Source organism: Gobio gobio (assembly GCF_949357685.1).
Source record: "Gobio gobio genome assembly, chromosome: 24".
NCBI lineage: Eukaryota > Metazoa > Chordata > Actinopteri > Cypriniformes > Gobionidae > Gobio > Gobio gobio.
Window position 1 is genome coordinate 41,467,492 of NC_137120.1, and position 16,791 is coordinate 41,484,282.

At 38.9% G+C, this 16,791-nt stretch overlaps 1 protein-coding gene across 6 annotated transcripts; it reads left to right on the forward strand.

The window, feature by feature from the left end:
• The first annotated feature begins 236 nt into the window (after positions 1-236).
• Positions 237-10,106, forward strand: LOC307120886 (protein shisa-5-like). 6 transcript variants are annotated; one of them, XM_079808108.1, is made up of 8 exons: positions 237-341; positions 485-641; positions 1,513-1,551; positions 4,262-4,386; positions 4,471-4,707; positions 6,404-6,953; positions 7,346-7,756; positions 9,085-10,106. In XM_079808108.1, the coding sequence occupies exons 1-6, from the start codon at positions 278-280 to the stop codon at positions 6,565-6,567; spliced, it is 786 nt and encodes a 261-aa protein (XP_079664234.1). In that variant the 5' UTR covers positions 237-277; the 3' UTR covers positions 6,568-6,953; positions 7,346-7,756; positions 9,085-10,106. The 6 variants fall into 6 exon arrangements, with proteins under 6 accessions (XP_079664234.1, XP_079664235.1, XP_079664236.1 ...); XM_079808109.1 differs by having other exon boundaries at positions 6,404-6,792; positions 7,480-7,756; XM_079808110.1 differs by lacking the exon at positions 9,085-10,106 and having other exon boundaries at positions 6,404-6,819; positions 7,506-7,726.
• The last annotated feature ends 6,685 nt before the right edge of the window (positions 10,107-16,791 follow it).

Genomic DNA, 16,791 nt, shown 5'->3' on the forward strand with positions numbered 1-16,791 from the left:
AGTTAATATAGCCACGTGTGGCTAAATATATTTCACACCCTCTTAAAAGATGCATTTTGAACGTTATCCTGTCCTATCGATGATATCGATGCTACATAAAAAAGATTAATAGAAATTATTTGTGAGTTTTACACATTCAAGTTCTTTCGCTTTCGTTTCCCCGTGCGGTTGATGATCAAAAAACAGGAAAATTAGAAAGTCTGTTCCTTATACGCCCACCAACTTAATGCATATTCAGATCCGTGTAGAGTTGATCAGAAGAAGGAAGAGCAGCGCTATGGCCTCCACCTCCGCCGCCGTGTTTCTGCTCCTGTCTGCGGGCTTACTCACGGGCGCTCTCGGTGAGTTACACGACCTGTTAAAACATCCAGAAACCTGTTTTTGGGCGGTTTACCCATGACTGTAAAGTGCAATATAAATCATTTAAACAGATATTTTAGAAACATTTATAAAACATGTCTCATTTCCCGTGTTCTGACTGAAGGTGATGACTGTAAAAGATACTACACCAGCAGTAACGCGTACAAGTCGTCGGAGATCTGCGGGCTATGGAAGCACTGCTGTGGGACCTGCGATTACAGATACTGCTGCTCCAGTGCATACTCGAAGATATCCGACTATGAGCAAACCATGTGCAATCTGTAAGTCTTATTACATGTCTTTTAGATCCAAAAGTCCTTAACACACCCTCATGTCGTTCCAAACTCGCCTAAGTGTTTAAAAATAATATATTTTTCATTTTGGTCATTTTTTAAACTTTGATTTGTAATTGTAAATGTTCATTATTTCTTCTGAACTGGGTGGTGTGTAAGTAGTCATGGGCGTAAATTTCATCTAACAGTTGGGGGGACAGTAAACAAAAAATATCTCAAAGGCCATTTTTGAATTAGTACAGCCAAAATTGTACTTGTAAGGGTATGTGTAATTATCTTATGTCCTTTTATCTGGCCAACAACACTAAGCAATAGTTGGTTAAATATGAGTTATCATAGGTTCACTACACGGTAATACAGTTATTAAATGATCTTGCTTCTTCCACATATTACTGAGCAAACTAATATCTAATATCAGTTGGGCTTATCGCAGTGTTAGCTGTTGTGAATTACAACAAGCTTCCAAACTATAATTTGGACCTTTTTTTGTCATTGCTAATTTATTAATAACTCCGCATCATCTGTATTAAAGAGAAAATAATCACTTCATCCGATGTTTAAAGTAAACAGACTAACTGGAGTTCCTCAACTACTAACTTTGGTGTGTGTGTGTGTGTGTGTGTGTGTGTGTGTGTGTGTGTGTGTGTGTGTGTGTGTGTGTGTGTGTGTGTGTAGGTGAGTTGTGTGATGGACCAAACCACTGTAGGGCAAGAGAGGGGGGATTCAAAATGTTTCTAAACTTAAAAAACATTTTTTGCCCTGTTTGCAATTTTATTGTTTTACTATTGCACAATTATTTTAAGTATATATCAATATATTATTTACAATACACAATGTGGTTTTTAATTATATTTTTAAGGAAGCGCCTGACCCCCACGACCCCGTCGCGATATTCTGGGTAAGTAGTGTTAATATCTTCTTTATCTTAATCTAATTGGTCAACCTCCGATCTGAAACTGTATCAAATCTCAGAGGTTAATTTTAAATCTGAAACCGTGTGATCACATTGTCTTCTGTAATGTGTTTGTATTTAATGTGTTAGTTGAGGTTTTCCACTCTGTCACTCTTCCGCCCATGGTTTCCGACAGAGGTCATGGTCTTTACTGCAGTTTGCAAAATGCATCCCTCAGATGAACACGCTACAACACGTTACAACAGTGCTAGTGCTTGATGTTTAAAGAACAAAGAATTAATAGTTCAAGTTCTTGTTGTGAAAGGCTGTAGAGTTCACATTTATAAAGTGTGTCAAGAGAGAAGTAGCGTGATGCAACATCCACATTTTTGGCTGTTGAGGGGATTTCCAAGGTAAAGGGACAAAAAACGTTTTTAAACAAATGTTTGTTTTTTTAATATATAGGGTGAGACGGGGTAAGATACCCTCTTCTCCTGACAATAGATGACTCAAAATCCCATGTTAGATCACCCAAAAGTGAAAATTAGCCCATGATTTACTCTCACTCAGCTCATCCTATCAGTCATAAAAGTGCATCTATCCATCATAAAAGTGCATCCATCCATCATAAAAGTGAATATATCCATCATAAAAGTGCATCCATCCATCATAAAAGATCATCTATCCATCATAAAACTGCATCCATCCATCATAAAAGTGCATCCATCCATCATAAAAGTGCATCCATCCATCATAAAAGTGCATCTATCCATCATAAAAGTGCATCTGTCCATCATAAAAGGGCATCCATCCATCATAAAAGTGCATCCATCCATCATAAAAGTGCATCCATCCATCATAAAAGTGCATCTATCATCATAAAAGTGCATCCATCCATCATAAAAGTGCATCCATCCATCATAAAACTGCATCCATCCATCATGAAAGTGCATCCATCCATCATAAAAGTGCATCCATCCATCATAAAAGTGCATCCATCCATCATAAAAGTGCATCCATCCATCATAAAAGTGCATCCATCCATCATAAAAGTGCATCTATCATCATAAAAGTGCATCTATCCATCATAAAAGATCATCTATCCATCATAAAACTGCATCCATCCATCATGAAAGTGCATCCATCCATCATAAAAGTGCATCCATCCATCATAAAAGTGCATCCATCCATCATAAAAGTGCATCCATCCATCATAAAAGTGCATCCATCCATCATAAAAGTGCATCTATCATCATAAAAGTGCATCTATCATCATAAAAGTTGGGACAGTAAAGCATTTACCACTTTGTAATGTTGCCATTCCTTTTCACAACACTTAAAAGACGTTTAGGGACTGAAGACACCAAGTGATGAAGTGTTTCAGGTGTAATTTTGTCCCATTCTTCCTGCAAACAAGTCTTAAGGTGGGCAACAGTTCGGGGTCTTCCACACATTCTCTATTGGAGACAGGTCGGGACTGAGGCAGGCCAGTCAAGTACCCGAACCCTCTTCCTCCACAGCCAGGACTGCAGAATGTGTGCAGAATGTGCTTTTGCATTGTCTTGTTGAAATATGCATGGACGTCCCTGGAAAAGATGTCTTCTTGAAGGCAGCATATTATGCTCCAAAATCTCGATGTACTTTTCAGCATTAATGGAGCCTTCACAGAAGTGCAAGTTACCTTTGCCAAGGGCACTGACACAAGCCCATACCATGACAGACCCTGGCTTCTGGACTTGTTGCTGGTAACAGTCTGGATGATCCTTTTCTTCTTTGGTCCGGAGCACACGGCGTCCATTCCTCCCAAAAAATACCTGAAATACTGCTTCATCTGAGCACAGTACACGTTTCCACTGTGTGATGGTCCATCCCAGATGCCTCGAGCCCAGAGAAGTCGACGGCGCTTCTGGACACTGTTAACATAGGGCTTCCTTTTGGCACAGTACAGTTTGAACTGGCATTTGTGGATGTAACTACGTATTGTGGTACTTGACAAAGGTTTGCCAAAGTAGTCCTGAGCCCATGTGGTGATATCGCTTCTAGATGATGACGATTCTTGATGCAGTGCCGCCTGAGGGATCGGAGATCACGGTTGTTCAGCTTAGGCTTGCGCCCTTGTCCTTTACGCACTGAAATTCCTCCAGATTCCTTGAATCTTTTAATTATGTTATGCACTGTTGAATGTGAAATATCCAAATCTCTTCCTATCTTTCTTTGAGGAACATTGTTTTAAACATTTCAATAATTTTCTCACGTATTTGTTGGCAAACTGGCGATCCTCGGCCCATCTTTGCTCCTAAAGGATTAGACCTTTCTTGGATGCTGCTTTTGTACCAAATAATAATTACAATCACCTGTTGACATCACCTGTTTCAAATCACATCATTATTGAACCATTTTACCTCATTAGTAGCCCTAAATTGCTCCTGTCCCAACTTTTTTTGAAATGTGTTCCAGGTCTGAATGACAGGAAAGGATGCATATTTACAAATGACATGAAGTTGACCAGACAAAACATGAAATATTTTGTGTTCATATTGTCTGCAATGAAATACAAGTCAAAGTAAATTTAGAAATCACTTCTTTTCTTTTTTTTTGCGTTTTCCATACTGTCCCAACTTTTTCTGATTTGGGGTTGAATGTAAATACACTAGAACATGGTAAAGAGTGTTAATAATGCTTGTTGCTTAATATATTTTCATGATCTGTCCCGCAGCCAAAACAATGATGTCACCGGCATTGTTTCAGCAATCGTGGGGGTTGTGTTCACCATCGTTGTGTTCTTCATCTGCTGCTGCTGCCCCTGCTGCTGTATCTATAAAATGTGCCAAAAACCCAGACGTAAGTGTTTGAGTCTTAATAGAATGCATAACATTATTTAGGCTGGTAGTAAAATAATCTGTATTTGTCTTGTTTTTCCCACAGCTGTGGTAGGAACGCATGTAACGACAGTCGTGAACACACACGTTCAGCCTCAGCCTCAGCCTCAGCCTCAGTATCAGCCTCAGTATCAGCCTCAGTATCAGCCTCAGTATCAGCCTCAGCCTCAGCCTCAGTCTCAGTATCCAGCATACCAGCCTGTGCCAACCCAACCGGGCTACGGGCAGCCATATCAGGGACAGCCGTACGCACCAGGACCCCCACCTCCATACCACGTGGCCGGTAAGAAGACCTAGTACGAGAGCATGGGTGCAAAACTTATTAGGGGCCAAGCACTGAAGGTTGAAATCGTTAGCGTTCTTATTATTCTTCTTCTTCCGTTTCTTCTTCTTCCGCTTCCGGCCCCGGTATTGCTGCTTGCAGATATATTTCTTCTTCTGTTTCTTCTTCTTCTTCCGCTCTTGAGTCTACGGCAGCCCATAGAACTGCTTGTGGGAAAGTTGTGTAATTTGGCACACAGATAGAGGACAGTCCCAACTGTCACTGTAGCAAATTTGGAGTCTCTAACTCAATCCCTCTAGCGCCACCACCTGTCCAAAGTTTCACTCATGTTTATGCTTATAACTTTTGAACCCAAAGGGATAGAGACAAAATTCATAATTTTGAATGTCCTAGACGGTTTGTACGATTTGCACGAAAATTTAACCAGATCATCTTCAGACGGTGCCGACAAAACGTTATGGAATTTAAGTTGATTCGTCAAATCGTTTTCGATAAACGCACAAATGAATTTTATATAACGGTTGCGAAAATACACTTAAGGCTATATCTCCGCAACGCTTTATCATATTCAGATCAAGCTTGGTACATGTCATCACAAGCATGACCTGAGGCAACATGACGCGTTTCGGCACAGCACCACCTACTGGTCCGGAGATACAAAAAAATGGCTATTTTTGCTTATAACTTCTGAACCGTTTGTTCAAAAATCATTGAAATCCAATTTTACCATATCGGCCATTTTGAATTATGTGCTAAAATGCTGTATTTTATGAACACATGAACGGATTGTTACGAAACTCGGTATGGGTCATCAGCACGATGCCCTGAAGGAGCCTGAGAAGCTTCGAAACGGCGCCACTTAGTGGAGAATTTTTATTTTTCAAACGCTTATAACTTTGGGTGTGGTTGACTTATTTTCATGGGAGTAACTTTTTTGTCTCCTGAATCCTTGCCGAGTCCAACGATACCAGATTTGCCAGGTTTCGGCGTATGGTTTGTGCAGCGTTGTAATTTAGCACTTAAAAAACATCAGCCGATATCTACGAAACCGCTAGTCCGATCGAGACGAAACCAGCGTCAGAAGTTCTGAAACATAGGTCGATAGCTAAACGCTAATGCACAAATGTCAAAATATTGATAGTAAGGGGGAGTAAAATCCAATCAAAGTCAGGTGTCAGTCATTTTTTACGTGTTTTTTCAGATAAATGTCTATAACTCCAAAACGAAATGAGATATTTTCACCAAAATTGACACACATGTATGGGCTCACTCCGAGGACACATGCAAAATGGTGGGATTGAGCCTCTTGGTGGCGCTTTAATAGAACAAAACATGACTGGCTCTATACAACTCAATGCTTTAATGTGGGGTTTTAACATTTTTACTATTTTTACTCTTCAAATGTCTTGCTAGCTTCCTTGTTTGCTTCTGTTGCGCTTGGCGCCAGTATTGCTGTATTTTAGTTTAGTAACCCTGCTCCAACACACACACGTAGTTTTCAAATAAGCCTGAAGGACTTGATTAGCTGGATCAGGTGCGTTTAATTAGGGTTCAAACTAAAGGTGACACGGTTTAAACGGTAACATAAACCACGAAAACTACATTGTTTTGTCGAGTAACTGACGGGTTACCTAGCACTGGACAGAGTGAGACCATGAACTGATATTGATTAATGTGTGTGTTTTTCCATCTTCAGCGAGCCCTGGATATCCCAGTGGTCAGGCTGCAAATGACGGAAGTATGGCCCCGTACCCCATGATGCCGCCAGCCCAGCCTGGCATCGCTCATCTGCCCCCGGACACATTTGAGCAGCCGGCCTATAACCCCGCCTACATACAGCCGCCAAACCCCGGTTACTGAACCACAGGCGTCTGTCCCATCTCTCACTGCTGGACTGGGAAACAACGTCCCCAATTCACTGCAGATTACACAAGACTAGTGGATGTGTTTTATTTTCTATCTGTCCTGTTTAGTTTTCTCTGTGCCAAAGATTGTTGGAGTAAGTTACAAGAAAATACTATTTCAGTCTTTTTACTTTTTTACTTTTTTTTAATTAAAGGGTTAGTTCACCCAAAACTGTAAATTGTGTCATTAATGACTGAGCCTCATGTGGTTGGACACCCGTCAGACCTCCGTTCATCTTCAGACACAAATGAAGATATTTTAGTGTAAATCTGATGCTCTGAAAGGCCTCCATTGGCTCAACTTTACACTCTCAAGACCCTTAAAAGACACTAAAGACTAAAGTTACAAAGTCCATCTCACTACAGCGGCTCTACAATAACTTTATGAAGACGAGAATAGTTTCTGTGCGCAAAAAAACCCTAAATAACGACTTATATAGTGATGACGATTTCAAAACACGGCCTCATGATGCTTCGAAGCGTTATGAATCAGTGAGTCGATTCAGCGGTTCAGAGCGTTATGAATCAGTGAGTCAATTCAGCGGTTTGAATCGCCAAATTTCAGCAGTTTGACACGCGATCCGAATCATCATTCGACTCACTGACTCATAACGCTTCGAAGCTTCATGAATCTGTGTTTTGAAATCGTCATCACTATATAAGTCGTTATTTAGGGTTTTTTTGCGCACAGAAACTATTCTCGTCTTCATAAAGTTATTGTAGAGCCGCTGTAGTGAGATGGACTTTGTAACTTTAGTCTTTAGTGTCTTTTAAGGGTCTTGAGAGTGTAAAGTTGAGCCAATGGAGGCCTTTCAGAGCATCAGATTTACACTAAAATATCTTCATTTGTGTCTGAAGATGAACGGAGGTCTGACGGGTGTCCAACCACATGAGGCTCAGTCATTAATGACACAATTTACATTTTTGGGTGAACTAACCCTTTAAATTTGACATTTATTTGTTATTAATTAGGAAAGTTTGACTTAAATTGTTCCTACAGAATTTTTCCACTTTCAGTATTATACTAATATTGAACTGTTAAGTATATTGCATATGTTTGATACAATTTGATATAGTAAAAAGACTAAAATCTCCAATAAAATGTGGTCATTTTTACGTTTCGGCAATTTTGCTTTTGTATTAAAGTGGGGGTGAAATGCTGTTTCATGCATACTGATCTTTTGGCACTGTTAAAGACTTGGATTCCCATGCTAAACATGGACACCGTTTCATAAGCTAAGGTGGACGTTTGATGGGAGTATTTCTTTGCCAAAATTAGTACTTCCTGTTAGTCATAAGTTTCGGAAAGTTTTTTTCGATCATGGGTCCGCTTGACGTCAACAGGGCGGAATTTCCTTGTATGGGCCGTACGGACAATTCTACCGGAAGAGCGCGCGCGAGAGAGAGAGAGAGAGAGAGCGTGAAAGCAATAGGCTACGCCCATCAGAGCGCTGGCTCGTACAGATGGAATTTGCTTTTCCGGATCAACAACTGAGTTGCGCAAATATTTATGTCTGTTCCCTGCATTTCGGTGCCGATTGTTTTATAAACAAGGCCCAGTTCGACGCCGGATTTTCAGATCGCCTAATACTGAAGGATGGAGCGGTCCCAACGATAAAGGTCCCAACGTTGGAACCGCAGGTTTGACTGCTTCAAATGTCTGTTTTTGCCTATGCCCATCAAGTAACGTTAGCCCAAACATGATCACGTATTGATCAATGGAGCATGCGATGTATAGTGTGTGTACATTTGTTTAGCTGGCCACTATATGTGTATGTTTGTGTATTGTAAAAGCACTCCAAACAACAATACACAAAGAATGGGGAAATATGTTGAACTAAATAAGCGCGCTTCTTCATTCAAATGCGCTACTATTCCATGTCTTTCTATGTAAACACTAGCCTGACGCGCAAAACCAGTCCGCTTACTACAAATCATGTCTACACAAACCACGCGTAAACACACACACATACATACACACACACACACACACACATTGTAACATTCGCGCTTGACATGGTGTTCTAAATAACACAAGCCGCTAAGCATATTATATAGTTAGTGTAACTTATACCACATAGTCGACGTCCTGCTCTAGTCGTTTTTGCTGCTGCTCCTGTTCAACTTCAGCCTCTGGGTCTGATTCCGGATCATAGATGTATGGCTGTATCTGATTAAAAGCCATTTTTTATGTTGAATAAAGTTTTTCCCCGCTTTTAGAGATGACGCAGCTTTCAGACGCACTCAACACAGTAACAGCGGCGCGCGCTCGACATTCTTTTAGCTCCGCCCACACGATACGCCCCCAGCCGCACAGCTTTTTTCGGAAAGACTCGGAACAGCGCATCTTTCTTTTATAATTATAATAAAAATAAAGACTTTTCGGAGATATGCAGGATGCAGTGCTACTCTATAGGTACTCAAGATTGACATGAGACTGACTGAAACTGAGTGTTTCCCCCCCCCTTTAAAGCTGCACTATGTAAGATTTTTCTCAGTATAATATCCAAACACCTCTAGGCCAGTGTTATATATTTTAGTTGAGTGCTCAATATCCCAAATGTTTCCGACTATTTGTAAATGGTGAGATGCTCTTTTACTCGAGGAACCGGGACGAGTGAGGGCGTGGCCTGTCGATGACATCATATCCGCGTTCCCCTCGGTTTGCGGTTTTATTGAGCAAGATTCTGCGCTCAAACGTGACGTCATCAAACTACGCCTTTGTTTTGAACAGGCCACCTCTAGCGGACGGAAAACTTACATAGTGCAGCTTTAACAGACACAACAGCAGGATCTGTGATTCGGAGTTAACAAGTTTTCCATTTTGAGGATCTTATTTGGACAATGAGTGATGCAGAATTCCCATAATTCTGTCATGTGTCTGTCGAAAAGTGAGCTGGCCGTCGAGGTATTTTATTAAAGCAGCCTTTGTTAGGAAAGCCTTTCACATTTGCTTTTCAGATGTTATTGCATCGGGTTACATTATTTTTTGAGATGTAGCCTTTTTTTAAACTGTTATAGATTTTGTAAATGTTTAGCTGCTGTTTTAATAAGTGTGAGGAATGTGATAGAATAAATTGTCTTTTTCAACGAAGGGTGTACAGGAGAACATCAAAACATGTCAAACTCAACAAATGACAGCATTGCGATCTTTATTGGATGTTTGCTGAAGTTACAGCACTGTTTTTGGGACGTCTACTGGTGAAATATAATAAAACCATCTCTAGTGCTTGTGTTGTTTAGTATTCAGCTAATTGTAATAGAGTATTATTCCTTTCCTCTTTTTATGTATTTAAATATTTTTCAATTCTGTTTACGCTTTTTGATCCGTATTTTTCCAGATAAGTAGAGAAAGACTCTTCACTGTTTTGAATATGATCGCAGAAATCATGTTTTAGTTTTAGGCTAGTTTGATACACTTGGCACTGAATGACTACATTATTCATTTACCATGGTATTCGCTTTTCAATAAAACTAAATATGTCATAAAACACCACTCTGCCTCTTTTCATTTAAAACAAATCTTAAACATATTAATAGCCACACAAATGTGGTTCAGGCAATGCAAACCTGGATTATCTTCACTGCATGTGTATTTAACAAAACGGAAAAAAACTTGTAACACTTTTATGATGGACAGATGCACTTTTATGATGGACAGATGCACTTTTATGATGGATAGATGCACTTTTATGATGGACAGATGCACTTTTATGATGGACAGATTCACTTTTATGATGATAGATGCATTTTTATGATGGACAGATGCACTTTTATGATGATAGATGCACTTTTATGATGGACAGATGCACTTTTATGATGGACAGATTCACTTTTATGATGATAGATGCACTTTTATGATGGACAGATGCACTTTTATGATGGATAGATGCACTTTTATGATGGATGGATGCACTTTTATGATGGACAGATGCACTTTTATGATGGACAGATGCACTTTTATGATGGACAGATGCACTTTTATGATGGACAGATGCACTTTTATGATAGACAGATGCACTTTTATGATGATAGATGCACTTTTATGATGGACAGATGCACTTTTATGATGGATGGATGCACTTTTATGATGGATAGATGCACTTTTATGATGGATAGATGCACTTTTATGATGGATGGATGCACTTTTATGATGGACAGATGCACTTTTATGATGGACAGATGCACTTTTATGATGGACAGATGCACTTTTATGATGGACAGATGCACTTTTATGATAGACAGATGCACTTTTATGATGGACAGATGCACTTTTATGATAGACAGATGCACTTTTATGATAGACAGATGCACTTTTATGATGGACAGATGCACTTTTATGATGATAGATGCACTTTTATGATGGACAGATGCACTTTTATGATGGATAGATGCACTTTTATGATGGATAGATGCACTTTTATGATGGACAGATGCACTTTTATGATGGACAGATGCACTTTTATGATGGACAGATGCACTTTTATGATGGACAGATTCACTTTTATGATGGACAGATGCACTTTTATGATGGACAGATTCACTTTTATGATGATAGATGCACTTTTATGATGGACAGATGCACTTTTATGATGGACAGATGCACTTTTATGATGGACAGATGCACTTTTATGATGGACAGATGCACTTTTATGATGGATAGATGCACTTTTATGATGGACAGATGCACTTTTATGATGGACAGATTCACTTTTATGATGATAGATGCATTTTTATGATGGACAGATGCACTTTTATGATGATAGATGCACTTTTATGATGGACAGATGCACTTTTATGATGGACAGATTCACTTTTATGATGATAGATGCACTTTTATGATGGACAGATGCACTTTTATGATGGACAGATGCACTTTTATGATGGATGGATGCACTTTTATGATGGACAGATGCACTTTTATGATGATAGATGCACTTTTATGATGGACAGATGCACTTTTATGATGGACAGATGCACTTTTATGATGGACAGATGCACTTTTATGATAGACAGATGCACTTTTATGATGGACAGATGCACTTTTATGATGGACAGATGCACTTTTATGATAGACAGATGCACTTTTATGATAGACAGATGCACTTTTATGATGGACAGATGCACTTTTATGATGATAGATGCACTTTTATGATGGACAGATGCACTTTTATGATGGATAGATGCACTTTTATGATGGATAGATGCACTTTTATGATGGACAGATGCACTTTTATGATAGACAGATGCACTTTTATGATGGACAGATGCACTTTTATGATAGACAGATGCACTTTTATGATGGACAGATGCACTTTTATGATGATAGATGCACTTTTATGATGGACAGATGCACTTTTATGATAGACAGATGCACTTTTATGATGGACAGATGCACTTTTATGATGGACAGATGCACTTTTATGATGGACAGATTCACTTTTATGATAGACAGATGCACTTTTATGATGGACAGATGCACTTTTATGATAGACAGATGCACTTTTATGATGGACAGATGCACTTTTATGATAGACAGATGCACTTTTATGATGGACAGATGCACTTTTATGATGGACAGATGCACTTTTATGATGGACAGATTCACTTTTATGATGATAGATGCACTTTTATGATGGACAGTTGCACTTTTATGATGATAGATGCACTTTTATGATGGACAGATGCACTTTTATGATGGACAGATTCACTTTTATGATGATAGATGCACTTTTATGATGGACAGATGCACTTTTATGATGGACAGATTCACTTTTATGATGATAGATGCACTTTTATGATGATAGATGCACTTTTATGATGGATAGATGCACTTTTATGATGGACAGATGCACTTTTATGATACACAGATGCACTTTTATGATGGACAGATGCACTTTTATGATGGACAGATGCACTTTTATGATGATAGATGCACTTTTATGATGGACAGTTGCACTTTTATGATGATAGATGCACTTTTATGATGGACAGATGCACTTTTATGATGATAGATGCACTTTTATGATGGACGGATGCACTTTTATGATGGACGGATGCACTTTTATGATGATAGATGCACTTTTATGATGATAGATGCACTTTTATGATGGATAGATGCACTTTTATGATGGACAGATGCACTTTTATGATGGATAGATGCACTTTTATGATGGACAGATGCACTTTTATGATGGATAGATGCACTTTTATGATGATAGATGCACTTTTATGATGGATAGATGCACTTTTATGATGGACAGATGCACTTTTATGATGGATAGATGCACTTTTATGATGGACAGATGCACTTTTATGATGGATAGATGCACTTTTATGATGATAGATGCACTTTTATGATGGATAGATGCACTTTTATGATGGACAGATGCACTTTTATGATGGATAGATGCACTTTTATGATGATAGATGCACTTTTATGATGGACAGATGCACTTTTATGATGGACAGATGCACTTTTATGATGGATAGATGCACTTTTATGATGGATAGATGCACTTTTATGATGGACGGATTCACTTTTATGATGGATGGATGCACTTTTATGATGGATGGATGCACTTTTATGATGGACAGATGCACTTTTATGATGGACGGATTCACTTTTATGATGGATGGATGCACTTTTATGATAGACAGATGCACTTTTATGATGGATAGATGCACTTTTAGAAATGAAGATATGTCACACCGATCGCAAGTTCAGTATGGAGTACCACAAGGCTCAGTGCTAGGACCGCTACTCTTCACCCTGTACATGCTACCACTGGGAGATATCATTAGGAAGCATGGCGTTAGTTTTCATTATTATGCTGACGATACTCAGCTCTATATTTCTTCACGCCCTGAAGAAACTTACCAATTCACAAGATTAACGGAATGCATAGCTGATATAAAACATTGGATGACTGGTAATTTCCTGCAACTCAATTCAGAAAAAACTGAATCTTTAATTATTGGACAAAAAAGCTCCACAAGTAGTGCCCTAGAATACTGTCTAACACTTGATGGCTGTTCTGTCAAGTCCTCGTCGTCAGTGAGGAACCTGGGTGTGCTCTTTGATACCAATCTTTCATTTGAAAGCCACGTTTCTAGCATCTGTAAAACTGCTTTCTACCATCTTAAAAATATATCTAAATTACGGCACATGCTCTCAATGCAAAATGCTGAACAGTTAGTTCATGCGTTCATGACCTCAAGGTTAGATTATTGTAATGCTCTACTGGGTGGTTGCCCTGCTCGCTTAATAAATAAACTCCAGCTGGTCCAAAACGCAGCAGCTCCAGTTCTTACTAGAACCAGGAAGTGTGACCATATTAGCCCAGTTCTGTCAACACTGCACTGGCTGCCTATTAAACATCGCATAAATTTTAAAATCTTACTTATTACTTACAAAGCACTAAATGGTTTAGCTCCCCAATACTTGAGCGAGCTCTTAACATATTATACTCCATCACGTCTACTGCGCTCTCTAAACTCTGGCCAGTTGATCATACCGAGAATATCCAAATCAACTGCAGGCGGTCGATCCTTTTCCTATTTATCTCTGAAACTCTGGAACAGTCTTCCTAACATTGTTCGGGATGCAGACACACTCTGTCAGTTTAAATCTAGACTAAAAACACATCTCTTTACTGTGGCATACAAATAAAACACCTTTTCAATGAAATGATTGTTAGGCTGCATTAACTAGGTCAGCCGGAACCGGGAACACTTCCCATAACACCTGATGTACTCGTGACATCATCAGAAGAATGGCATCTACGCTAATGTTAGTCTCTCTGTTTTATCCCGAGGTTTACTGCAGTCAGCCGGATCCGGGCCGGATCCAGTTCAGATGGTGGACCTGCGCTCAGAGAAGACCAACACAGGACCCTGAAGTGTCTGCAGAGACCGTGATTAGACTCCTCCTGAAACTGCCTCATCGACACGGCATCTCAATAAACCCGTCTCCGGCCTGTTGACTCCGATTGTTCGAATATTACAATTAAATAATACTTAAATCGATATGTCATCCTCAATAAACCTGTCTCCAGCGTGTTGCCTCCGATCATTCTAATATTGCACTTTAATAATTATTTAATCAACATCATCCTCAATAAACCCGTCTCCAGCATGTTGCCTCCGGTCCCTCGAATATTCTGATCTATTATGACCTCTGACCTGTAAAACTGCCAGAATAATAATAATAATACGCTGTTTGTTAATTGGCCAGAGGAGAACTGGCACCCCGACTGAGCCTGGTTTCTCCCAAGGTTTATTTTTCTCCATTCTGCTCCTGATGGGGTTTTGGTTTCCTTGCCACTGTTGCCTCTGGCTTGGCGTGCTCAGTTGGGGACACTCAATTTTTCAACTAAACATCGAAATACATCTAAATAATAAACTAAATTAACCATTTAAACTAAATTACTGATCAAATTATTGATCTAAAGCCCACACTGTCACTGTATGATACTTGAAATTTTTCCAGAATGGCTATACAGCTGAATAAAATTATGCTGCATTATTTTCCTGTTTAACACTGTAAAGCTGCTTTGAAACAATCTACATTGTTAAAAGCGCTATATAAATAAAGTTGACTTGACTTGACTTGACTTGACTTTTATGATGGATGGATGCACTTTTATGATGGATAGATGCAGTTTTATGATGGACAGATGCACTTTTATGATGGACAGATGCACTTTTATGATGGATGGATGCACTTTTATGATGGATGGATGCACTTTTATGATGACAGATGCACTTTTATGATGGATGGATGGATGCACTTTTATGATGGATGGATGGATGCACTTTTATGATGATAGATGCACTTTTATTGACTTCATTCACTGTCATTATAAAGCTTGGAAGAGTCAGGACATTATTAATATAACTCTGATTGTGTTAGTCAGAAAGAAGAATGTCACACACACCTAGGATGAGCTGAGGGAGAGGAAATCATGGGGGCATTTTCATTTTTGACTTCTGTTTTCTTGCAGAACGCTACTGTAATAGATCACATAGTAAAGTCAAGTGTTTAACACGTAGCATCATTTTTTGTTTTAACTGGGGACATGAACATCCATGAGAGACTTCATAAATGTCTTGATAGTCTGGTTATCTACAGCGTGTGTCCAAGTGTTGCTTCAGCACAACAGCATTACAACTTCCTGCTTATTAGCCATTATGTTAAACTAATGTAAACATTTACTTATGGGATTAATCATAAAAAAGGTTTTAATTAATTAATAAATAAATACAACTTTTAATTCAGTAGATTTTTTGTACATTAGCAAGATTTCTGTCCTATTCATTATGAAGAAATAACATCTAATGACCACAAGGTGGCGGAAACGTTTTAAAATATTGAAACTTCGACGTGAAGACCGTCAGGCTCTGGACGAGGCGCATCCAAGAGATGGCGGGGGTGTTTTCGACGGTGGCGGGAAACTACAGAGCGTTTTCCCGGGTTTCCAAGATTAGAACAGCCCCTTAGCTGATCTTACTGTACGTGAAAAAGTAAAATCTCCCATATTGTGAAACATGGTGTACATTTATACAGCTCCTACATCATATACATTAGTATTATGATTCACCTATAAAATGGTTTGATCTGAGGCAACGCCCCAGTAACGGCTTTTCTGCTCATGATGAGAACTTGAAGGACTCAGTGATAAACAAACTATGGACTATCGACACTAGGTGTCAGAGTTTATTCAGATTAATCATATTTTAAATGGCTGAATATATTGGTAAACTATATTTGGATAGACTATAAAGAAATAAGTGTTAGTCAAGATAGCCTGAGTAGCCTATGTTAAAGTGTTAAAGTGACAGTTCACTCCAAAACTAAAGTTAAATTAAAGTAATCGTTTACTCACCACAGCATGTGTTTCCAAACCTGTATGGCATTATTTCCTCTGTGGAACGTAAATGAAATTATGAAAAATGGCTTAGTGTTTTCGTTTGTTTGTTTGTTTCCATACAGGGAAAGTCAATCGGGACATTCTTCAGTCAAGTCACCTTCATTTATAAAGCGCTTTTTACAATATAGATAGTTTCATCGCATCTTTACAGTGATAGCAGGAGATTAACGGAAGAGAGATTGTTTTGGCTGTACATCAGCTCTAGAAAAGTTATTGTCACGCTAAAGTCAGTTTTTGATTGATTAATT